Here is an 11197-nt window from a genome sequence, read left to right as displayed (position 1 = left end):
TTTCGTGGGGACCGGAGCAGCATTCCTCATTCGAGACCCTTCGTCAGAAATTGTGCGAGGCCCCGGTGCTTGCACTCCCGGAAGGGATGGAGGATTTTGTGGTATACCGTGATGCATCTATATCGGGTTTAGGGGCGGTGCTTATGCAGAGGGGGCATGTGATAGCGTATGCTTCGAGGCAGTTGAAGCCTCATGAGTCGAGATATCCCACCCACGACCTGGAATTGGGGTTGTGGTGTTTGCCCTCAATATCTGGCGGCATTATCTTTATGGGGTTCGGTGTACCATCTACACGGACCACAAGAGTCTGAAGTACTTGATGGATCAGCCAAACCTGAATATGTGTCAGAGGAGACGGTTGGATGTGGTGAAGGATTACGATTGTGAGATCCTGTACCACCCGGCTAAGGCTAATGTGGTAGCCGACGCGTTGAGCCGTAGGGCGGAAAGCGCCCCGATCCGAGATATTTGTATGAGGTTGACGGTGATGACCCCGATTTTAGATACCATTCGAGGAGCTCAGGCTGAGGCTGCGAAACCAGAAAACCAGAAGAGGGAGCGGGTTGTAGGTCAGGTATCAGGATTCGTTACGGATGGTCGAGGGCTTATGACTTTTCAGGGTCGGATTTGGGTACTGTTTGTGGGCGGTACGCGTACTATTTTGATGGAGGAAGCGCATCGATCGAAATTCTTGATTCATCCCAGGGCTACGAAAATGTATTTGGACCTAAGAAAGGAGTATTGGTGGCCCTGTATGAAAAGGGAGGTTGCATGGTTTGTTGAGAGATGCCTGACTTGTCGGCAGGTTAAGGCCAAGCACCAGCGTCCGCACGGTAAATTGCAGCCGCTAGAGATTCCCGAATGGAAGTGGGAGTAGATTACCATGAATTTTATCACCAAATTGCCGCGGACTGCGAGGGGAGTCAACGCGATTTGGGTGATCGTGGATAGATTGATGAAGAGCCCTCATTTTCTAGCCATCAACGAGAGCTCTTCTGCGGAGAAGTTGGCGGAATTATACGTGAGGGAGGTGGTATCGCGGCATGGGGTTCCGATGTCGATTGTTTCAGATCGTGATGTGCGTTTTACTTCCAGGTTTTGGAAGAAGTTTCATGAGGAGTTGGGTACGAGACTGCATTTCAGTACCGCATACCACCCGCAGACAGACGGACAGAGCGAGCGGACGATTCAGACGCTTAAGGATATGCTCCGTGCATGTGTTTTGGATTTTGGAGGGAGCTGGGACGCCTATCTGCCTTTAGCAAAGTTTTCGTACAACAACATCCATCATTTGAGCATTGGTATGCCACCCTTTGAGCTGTTGTATGGTCGGAGGTGTCGCACCCCCATCTGTTGGGGAGAAGTGGGGCAGAGGGTGATGGGTAGCACAGAGATTGTACTCCAGACGACCGAGAGATTCAGCAGGTTAGGCAGAGATTGTTGACTGCGCAGAGTCGCTAGAAGAGTTATGCGGACAGGCGGCGGTACGAGCTCGAGTTTCAGGTCGGCGAGTTTGTTCTCCTGAAGGTCTCTCCTTGGAAAGGAGTGATTCGATTCAGGAAGAGGGGCAAGTTGGGGCCCCGATACATTGGTCCTTTCCGTGTGATCGCGAGGGTAGGCCGGGTAGCCTATCGTTTGGATTTTCCAGCAGAGTTGGGGCAGATTCACGGCACTTTTCATGTGTCGCAGCTGAGGAAGTGTATAGCCGATGAGTCGGCAGTGGTTCCATTAGAGGATATTCAGGTGGATGCGAGCCTGAATTATGCCAAGAGACCAGTGGCCATCAGAGATCGGAAAATCAAGGTTCTGAGGAACAAGGAGGTACCCCTGGTGTTGGTTCAGTGGCAACATCGGAAGGGATCAGAGATGACCTGGGAGCCGGAGCGTGAGATGCGTGAGCAGCATCCGGAGCTATTTTTAGAGCGAGACTTCGAGGGCGAAGTCTAGTTCTAGTGGGGGAGAGTTGTAACAGCCCGGATTTCCAGGTATCTTTTATGCATATATTTTTGGTGTTTTGTAAGGGGACTCGGCGAGTTGGAGCTCAAACTCGCCGAGTAGGATCGCGGTTCTGGACGCGGGTTCGCGCTTGGACTTGGCGAGTCCAAGGAATGGACTCGGTGAGTCCGCGCTGTTTAATGAAACCTTAATTTCTCGGGTTTGGGACCTATTTAAAGGGTCTTATGGCCGTCATTTGTGCTCACCAGTCCCCTGAGTGAAACCCTAGTGAGCTTGAGTGTTTGGAGTAAGTCAAGGAGCCATTATTGACCTTGGACGTGTTATCTAGCAAGGGAAAGGAAGCAATAGCCAAGGGGAAACAAGAGGAGCCACTTCCTGAAGATTTGAGGTCCAGAACATCACATTTGAGGTACTATCTTCGAGCCATTCTCTGTTATGTTGATGGTTATATTGATTTAGGGCTTATTGAGCCCTTTTGTGGCTAGATCTTGTGTTTCCTTGGTCCCTTAAGCGAGTTAGGTTCTGGATCTGGACCCTTGGAGGTCTAGAGTGTCCCTTTGTCCAAGCTTTTTATGAATCCATGGGGGTTTTGGATTGGGGTCTTTGTGCTTGAGGTCAAAACACCATTTATGAATCATGGGGTGTGTTATGAGCACCAAGACATGAACTTTACGTGATGAATGAGCTTAGGAGGGCCAGATCTTTGAGTGAATGGAGCGGATCTGACCTCAGAAGCTAGATTGGGTTGATGCATGGCATGGACTCGCCGAGTCTGAAGAACAGACTCGGCGAGTAGCATGAAGATTGTCCTTAACCACTCAGCGAGTGGTCTTGCCGAGTTATGGGTTAACTCAATGAGTCAGAGAGAGTTAGAGAGGGTTGACAGGTGGACTGAGTCGAACTGGAACTCACCGAGTTGTTCTTGAGACTCGGCGAGTTGAGTCGTGGTGGCCCCGCGTTTCATGCCAGGTGGAACTCGTCGAGTCAGGGGAGTACTCGACGTGTCAAAAAGGGAATCCTAGAGAGTTGGTGAAAATGCTTAGACTCGCCGAGTCGCTCTAGTGCACTCGCCGAGTCCGGTCAAGTTGACCGTTGACCGTTGACCAGAGTTGACCAGTGTTGACTTGATAGGGGTAAAGTTTTAAGTGGTGGAAGTCTTTGTGTAATAAATGATATTTTTATGTTTAGGCGAGTTTGAACCGTCGTTCGGGTCCGGTGATAGCGAGGACACGAGATCTTAGACTTTCCACGAGGTGAGTCTTCTCACTATACTATACCCGGAAGGGTTTGACTGTGTGACCGGAAGGTCGGATATGGAATGAGATATATGTGTTATGTGTGATAAGTTAATCGTTATATGTGCCATGTATGATATGTTTGATATGGGCCGGAAGGCATTATGTTATGGGCCGGAAGGTGAATATGTTATGGGCCGGAAGGCGTTGTAATGTGGACCGTAAGGTTGACGTGGGTAGGATCGGAAGGTTTACCTAGTCAGGACGGAAGTCCCCTGAGACACATGGACCGGAAGGTCAGGGCCTGGAAAGGCGTATGTGCGTAGGTTGTATTTTGGGGAACTCACTAAGCATTTATGCTTACAGTTGTTGTGATATGTGTTTCAGGTACCAACGAGGACCGTAGGAAGGCGCCGGCATGATCTGTACACACTGATGGAGGATTTATGATCTTGGGATTGATATGATTTGTATTATGATATGATATGTTGGATCCTTATGAATTATTTTGGATGGAAATATGTTTTAAGAAATGAAAATTTTGTTTTAAAAATTCTCGTTGTTACACCATCACCATCATCACTATCACCATCACCATCACCATCATCATCATCATTATCACCACCACCATCACCATCACCATCACCATCACCATCACCATCACCATCACCATCACCATCACCGTCACCGTCACCATCACCATCATCATCATCATCATCATCACCATCAACATCATTAGCATCACCATCATCATCATCATCACCTTCATCACCATCACCATCACCATCACCACCACCATCACCATCACCATCACCGTCATCACCATCATCACCATCACCATCACCGTCATCACCATCATCACCATCACCATCACGATCACCATCATCACCATCACCATCACCATCACCATCAACATCACCATCATCATCATCATTATCACCATAATCATCATCATTGTCACCATCATCATCTCCATCACCATCACCATCATCATCATCATCATCATCATCGGCAAACAGTAAATAGAGTGTTTAACTATCTCAAGGGAACTATGGATTATGGTTTGAGTTTCTTAGGGAGTATTTCGGTTTTAGAAGGTCATTCATATGCAAGTTAGATAACCAACATGGAGGACCATTCCTCTACTTCTGGTTGGGACGCGGATGCAAGTTAGATAACCCTGAATGTTGTTTGCTTTGTGCTTTTAGAAGTTGTAGTTTTCTTTAACTAACTAGTAAACAAATACGTTAAGTTACATGTTTCTTTGTACACTAAACGTATATTATTTCACCCTATTGATGTGTTAAATGTAGTTTTTTTTGTTCGATTGTTCGTTTGGTTGTATGCTAAACATATTTGTTACCATTATTATATATTATCATTATGATTATAAATATTATTATTATTAGGATTATTAGTATGATTTTTAATTGTTTGTGTTTTTAATATAAACATACACATACACATTCAAATGCACACATACACATACATACACACACATACATATACATATACATATACATAAGCACACACATATATATACACATATATAAATATGCATATGTATAAATACATATACTCACATACATACATAGATAAATACATATAACTACATACATACTTATACAAATATAAATATTTCCCCTAGTGAATGGACATGCAATGATGACATCTCTTAAACATATGCAAACCTATGAGAAACTATGTTCCCATTTATGCAACCCCAACTATACTATCTGATAATAATAATAATAATAATAATAATAATAATAATAATAATAATAATAATGACAATGGTAGTAATAATAATAATAATAATAATAATAATAATAATAATAATAATAATAATAATAATGACATTAATAATAATAATAATAATAATAATAATAATAATAATAATAATAATAATGACATTGGTAATAATAATAATAATAATAATAATAATAATAATAATAATAATAATAATAATGACATTGGTAATAATAATAATAATAATAATAATAATAATAATAATAATAATAATAATAATGACAATGGTAATAATAATAATAATAATAATAATAATAATAATAATAATAATAATAATAATAATAATAATAATAATAATAATAATAATAATAATTAATTAATTAAAGGAAAAATAGCTATTGTATAACAATGATTAAGGGGCTAGAATGAACTGATGAGGCATGCCCGGCCGGATGGTAAATCGTGTGACAATGTATGCTGCCAACCTGAGTTCGATTCCTACCCAGTTTTTTTAGTTCCCTTTTTTCCCCTTTTCTTTTCTCTCGTATAATAAAGATGCTCCTCAAACACTTAGGACAAAAACGCCATTTGCCGCTCCTTAGCGACTTCTCCTCCTTTCTTCTCCCTTTTCTGCCGTCTCCTCCATTTTTCGGTCCTCAGCTGTTCAAACGCGACTAGCGCTCATCAAACGGATGGTCCGGCCACTGCTCGTCAAACGACTGCTATGGCGGTCGACTTGCTGCTTGTCAAACGGCTGCTTCGGTGACGAACATCCCCATCTCAGACGTCGCTCTCCGCCCTCTGCTATCCCCATCATCGATTCACCTTCCAACATCGGTGCACCTCTCTGTCACCACTCCACCACAACTTTGCCTCGCTGGAAACCCTTATCGGTCCACCTCGTTACCGCCACCTCCACCACCGAGTGAGGAAGACGAAGTTCACCCGAAACCCTCACCGCTCTGTATCATCTGTCTTTTTCTGATGATATAACAGGTGAAGACATAATCGCCATCGCTCCGTCGATAACCACCACCGTTGCATTTTTCGGCTAGTAACTCTTTTTGTCGATTAAGGTAACATTCGATCCCCTCCTATTTTACTTTAATTATTACCAAATATCGATCATTGAGTTTGGCTAGCATATACAGTCATGTACCTGGAGTTCAAGTTAAGTTCCTACCACTGTGACATCTTGTAGCTTTTGGTTAGCTCTCTTTCTCCCTTTCTTTTTATTTAAGTTTATATGATGTTATTGCGTCTTTAATAAATATAGTCATCTACTTAGGTTTTAAATGTCTTTCTATTAGCAATTCTAATTTTAGTTGTTTGTTGAAGATTGACTATTGGCTAAAGCTTCTGAAGATCGTGGTTTTGGAATTGGGAGGGCGATTAATTGCTTATTTTTACCTCATTTTTGTCACAACTTACTTGAAATTAATTGCTTAATTGATTCTAGGTTGACCTTCTCGAGCATGTCGCATTTATTGCGTTTTGGGGATGAATTTTGAGGTTATGATTTGAAGAGTTAATGGACCATGTATTGCATTGTAAGTTCATATTTTTTTTAAACATACTTTCCTTTTATTTTACTATTAATAAATAATTGACACAAATATGTTATTTTTGGGAACTAGATGTAGCATCTTTCAAAGATTTTGGTAGCCATGAATGGCATATTAGAGTGGTGAGTGGTTTTTAAATGATTAAATCTTGGTGCATGCATATATTTGCTTTAATTTCTATCTTTATTATGGATTATGGATCATTGTATTGGTAGCCAACTTCTAGTGATGGCGAAATGATGAATGAGTCAATTATTGTAGTGATTCAACAACATGATGAAAGAATCGATTATTAGAAGGAAATGTGTTTTTATTTTTGAGCTAGTTAAATGCAAGATATACATGTTTATTATAACATCTTACTTTCATTTTGTCTTACTTATAACGTTGTACTTTCGAAAATGTTCCTAATTATGGCTATACTAAAAAAAATAAATGAAAGTACATTGCTATATTTGTATTTTTTTTTTATCATTGATTATGGTGTGTTGAAACGGGAACAATATGATTCAAAACTCAAATTGAAGAACACTTGTCGGCCTTTATCGATTCAACTTGGTAATTTGCCAAGCAATTCACCATATAATTCTCAAATTTATGTATGTAAGCATTTAAATAAACATTTGTACTTGACACTTTTAATGTGTATTATTAGACACATTTAATGTATTATTAGACAATATTCATTAGTAATATCTATTTGTATTTGATACTTTTGTAGGTTTATTAGGTTTATTGTAATGTTATTTGTTTTTTGGTTGAATTTCAATATTATTATTAGTTTAATGTAATGAATTTTTTTCAATATTTTGAACAAAAAAAATTGGATTTTTTATAAGTTTTTGCTGTTTTTTTTTATTATTTTAAATTAAAAGTAATTACCTACGGATTACCTACGGAAAATCCGGAAAATCCGTAGGTAATGTGAGCCGTAGCAATTCCGTAGCTATATATTTCCCTAGCAATTCCGTAGCTATTTCGTAGCGATTTTGTTCTGTAGCTATTCCGTAGGTATCAATTTCCGTAGCTATAACATAGGAAATTCGTAGTTATTTATTTTCGTAGCTATTCCGTAGCTATTCGGTAGCTAATCCATAGCTATAATTTTCCCACGGGCTATTATGCTACAGGCACTTTTCCGTAGCAATTCTGTAGCTATTTACTTATAGCTACGGAATAGCTACGGATTGTGATGTAACTATTGCACTAGTTTTCTAGTAGTGTAACACCAAAATTGTTGTTATATATACTATTTTTTACATTAAAATGGTGAAAGAAATGTAGTGAGGTTGGAGAAAACTTTACATTATTTTATATAAAAAATCAAAATGGTGAAAGACATGTAGTGAGGTTGGAGAAAACTTTACATTATTTTTATATAAAAAATCAAAATGGTGAAAGAAATGTAGTGAGGTTGGAGAAAACTTTACATTATTTTTATATAAAAATGGGACTGGAGTTGGAGATCTCCTAAACTCATAAATTATAAATTCTCCAGAAAAAAATTATAGCCATTTTACACTTTTCACCCTTCTTGGTTCAATTCAATCTAACACACTTAAAGTTTTGCTTATTCGTATTTACTTTATTGAGTTTGTGCTTTGGAATAAAATGGAAAAAATTTGAACATGAATATGAATATATGCTAAAATTCACCCAAAATTATATATATTTTTAGAAAAAAAAAATAGATGCCGTAGCTCTAATATTCTCTTATTATCTTATCTTATAAATTATAAATTAAATTAAATAATTTTTTTTCGGAATCATAAACCAATCGGCTCGGGAGCTTAAATATGAGCCTCTATCTCTCTCTTTTTTTTTTCTACACTGTAGATTTTATCAACAAGAAGGCGAATCATGCAAGGTACAAATTTTTTCGAAGGGAAATATAATTTAAGTTTTGGATAAATTAATTATTTCAATTTTTTATAAGTTGGAATCATCGAAAGACGATTGATGTTGATTTGTTTATATCCTTACAAGGAATAATATATATGAAGTGTCTTCCATTGTGCTGTTAATATATTTGCATACTCCTTTTGAGTATTACAAAGAAAGAACTTTATTCACACTCATATTTTTTAATTCTTCCATCGGTCTCTTTTCTTTTTCTTGATATTCCTCGTGTTCTTATTGCACAAATCTTGAATCTTGATCATAAATTCTTGACGAGTTCAATCAAAATCGCTATAATAAGTTTTGATCCGGAAAAAAGTTTTTTTTTTTTTTGACAGAAATAATGAATACTTTAAAGGTTGGTTATAACCATGAAACGGTTTACAATCTTAAAGCTAGAGAATTTGGGGGTGCAGCAGCAGTCCAGCAACAACCCTGGCAAGTTGGAATTACCATTTTGCCCTCGGAAATCGAAGCAAGAGATGCTAACCTTCAAGAAGATCAACAGCAACAGATTATAAATTACAGACAAGAAGTTCCATCGTGTAGTAAGACGATCATGGAACAGATTGGATCACCAGCTTCCGCAGTTTTCGCGACTGAAAAATATTTAGGGTTTTCCCAGAATGGTGTTCGTCGGTCTGTTCATGTTAACGATGAAACTGATGTATCTTCTGTACCTCAGCAGATGAGATTTGATAATCATTTCATGCATCCTCATGACAATGGGATCTTCAGTTCTTACCAGAGATCATCATCGTTCAAGATGAGGAGCAGTAATAATCAGTCAGAAAGAGATCAGATTAGGGAACTTAAAAGAAAGTTACTCGACGAATCTGATACTTCTGATTGGAGACAACCACAACCCTCTATTTGTTTTGATGGAAATCAGGATCTTGGTGTAAGCTTTTGTATTGTTTTTCATTCTTTAATTAATCATCGTTTTGTTTTTCTGATAAAAAAAAAAATTGCTTTCCTTTTTCAGCAGGGTCAGTTTGGACGTATAAGACCAGCATCAGGGCAACATTCCGTCAACTGTACAAATCCCGGAAACGTTATGCCAAGTAAAACACGAATCCGATGGACTCAAGATCTCCATGATCGGTTTGTGGAGTGTGTGAGTTGCTTAGGTGGTGCTGAAAGTAAGTATACCTAATACCTAATTAATTAATTTTGTATATATATCTAAACAGTACTTCTTTAATTAACCTTTACATGTACATATTGATTGAATATTCGTTAATCTGTATGTGGTTTTTTCTAACTTTCTTATAGAGGCGACGCCAAAGGCGATATTGAAACTTATGGACTCCGAAGGGTTGACGATCTTTCATGTCAAAAGTCATTTACAGGTACTCATCAGCATCGAACAAATCTAGCTTCTTGTTTAAGCAGCTTACAAGATTTTTTTTTTATTCTGATTGAGTTTTGATTGGTATTTCAGAAATACAGAATAGCAAAGTACTTACCAGAATCTGGAAAAGGTAATCAATCATGGGTTCGCTTTAACTTTTAAGTTTTTATAGTACATTCAAAATATGCTTCAGAAATGTTTTATGAATTTCTCATCATCAGGTTTCTGTTGTGTCTGTAGGAAATTCGGAGAAGAGAACTACCATGGATACTATATCGCAGATTGAAAATATATCGTAATAATTTTTACAATTTCTGTCTTAATTAAAATTGATAAATGTTTCGTTTCTTCTCTATCGTTTATCTAAAACTCTGGTCTTGTTCATCAGTGGCATGCAATTTAAGGATGCACTACAAATGCAACTTGCTGTCCAGAGGCAGCTTCATGAGCAGCTAGAGGTACGTACGAATCTATGATTACTCCGTATCTTAAAATATGGTGACAAATTTGGTTTCATTCTCAAGTTCTTGATACAAGTTTAAAGAATAGATGTCAATTTTGAAGTTAAAAATCAGTCTGTTTGACCACAAAACTGCTCAATCGATCTCAGATTCAAAGGAATTTACAGTTGAGAATAGAAGAACAAGCAAAGCAACTTAAGAAGATGTTTAATCAGCATCAGCAACAGAAAGCTAATAAGTCCCAGAACTCGGACATCACATCTTCGCATGACGATCACCACTCCACGAATCTGAATGATGATGATGATGATGATGATGATGATGATGATGATGCTTTAAACTTGGATGATGATTCTGCGGATACCCTTTTCCCATCCAAGATAAGCTAGCTAGCTAGCTAGATTTTCATCAAGAAAGCTCAAACATTTTTGATCAAATGTCCATGTGTGTTTATGAGTTGTGGCAAATGCATGATTGCCCATTTACATGATTAAGAAGCAACTTGATTAAGGGAATGGCCTTTTGTGAATGAACTTTAACATCTGAATGTAAATCGAGTGTTGTTTATACTGGATAATTATACTGTTATCTTGTGTAGAAATAAAATCTGACAATCAATAAAACTTGTGCAATACATTACATGAAGTAAAGAGCCTAAAAGAAAAAAAAATGGCAGAAAATGAAGAGGGTAGGGAAATTTAATATTGGAATCGCCTCGTGAAAGTTATATAAAACTTAATAAAATATGGTCACAGTTTGTTCTACTAAACAATCATCTTTACGATGAAAAGTAACGATTTTTTTTTTTTTTTTGACTTTAGGAGTTGATTCAACTTCCGACATTAGTTTTGCCATGAAGTAGGGAAATTTCATATTGGAAATTTTTCAATACTTTTGGAGGATGTGGAAAACAGTACAGGCATACGTGAAGTTCAACATGTTTCTAGATGGGCCTGCAGCTTTGTATTGTCTTCTTCT

The 11197-nt window shown here is 38.1% G+C and overlaps 1 protein-coding gene across 1 annotated transcript; it reads left to right on the top strand.

Annotated features, from left to right (window-relative positions):
• Positions 1–8260: 8260 nt before the first annotated feature.
• On the top strand, positions 8261–10858 carry LOC111897888 (protein PHOSPHATE STARVATION RESPONSE 2). Its single transcript, XM_023893838.3, has 8 exons — positions 8261–8372; positions 8743–9305; positions 9390–9546; positions 9680–9756; positions 9849–9888; positions 9999–10053; positions 10147–10216; positions 10369–10858. The coding sequence occupies exons 1-8, from the start codon at positions 8366–8368 to the stop codon at positions 10606–10608; spliced, it is 1209 nt and encodes a 402-aa protein (XP_023749606.1). The 5' UTR covers positions 8261–8365; the 3' UTR covers positions 10609–10858.
• Positions 10859–11197: the final 339 nt, after the last annotated feature.

The sequence above is a fragment of the Lactuca sativa genome, chromosome 5, assembly GCF_002870075.4.
Source record: "Lactuca sativa cultivar Salinas chromosome 5, Lsat_Salinas_v11, whole genome shotgun sequence".
NCBI classification, from domain to species: Eukaryota; Viridiplantae; Streptophyta; class Magnoliopsida; order Asterales; family Asteraceae; genus Lactuca; species Lactuca sativa.
The sequence above is the reverse complement of the archived record's forward strand: the minus strand, read 5'-3'. Positions and strand labels throughout refer to the sequence as shown.

What these genes read in the sequence shown, in the direction of transcription:
- LOC111897888 (XM_023893838.3), top strand. An exon ending in ATGTCAAAAGTCATTTACAG is followed by an intron (nt 9,757 to 9,848) that starts GTACTCATCAGC and finishes TTGGTATTTCAG; the next exon opens with AAATACAGAATAGCAAAGTA. An exon ending in CTTACCAGAATCTGGAAAAG is followed by an intron (nt 9,889 to 9,998) that starts GTAATCAATCAT and finishes TTGTGTCTGTAG; the next exon opens with GAAATTCGGAGAAGAGAACT.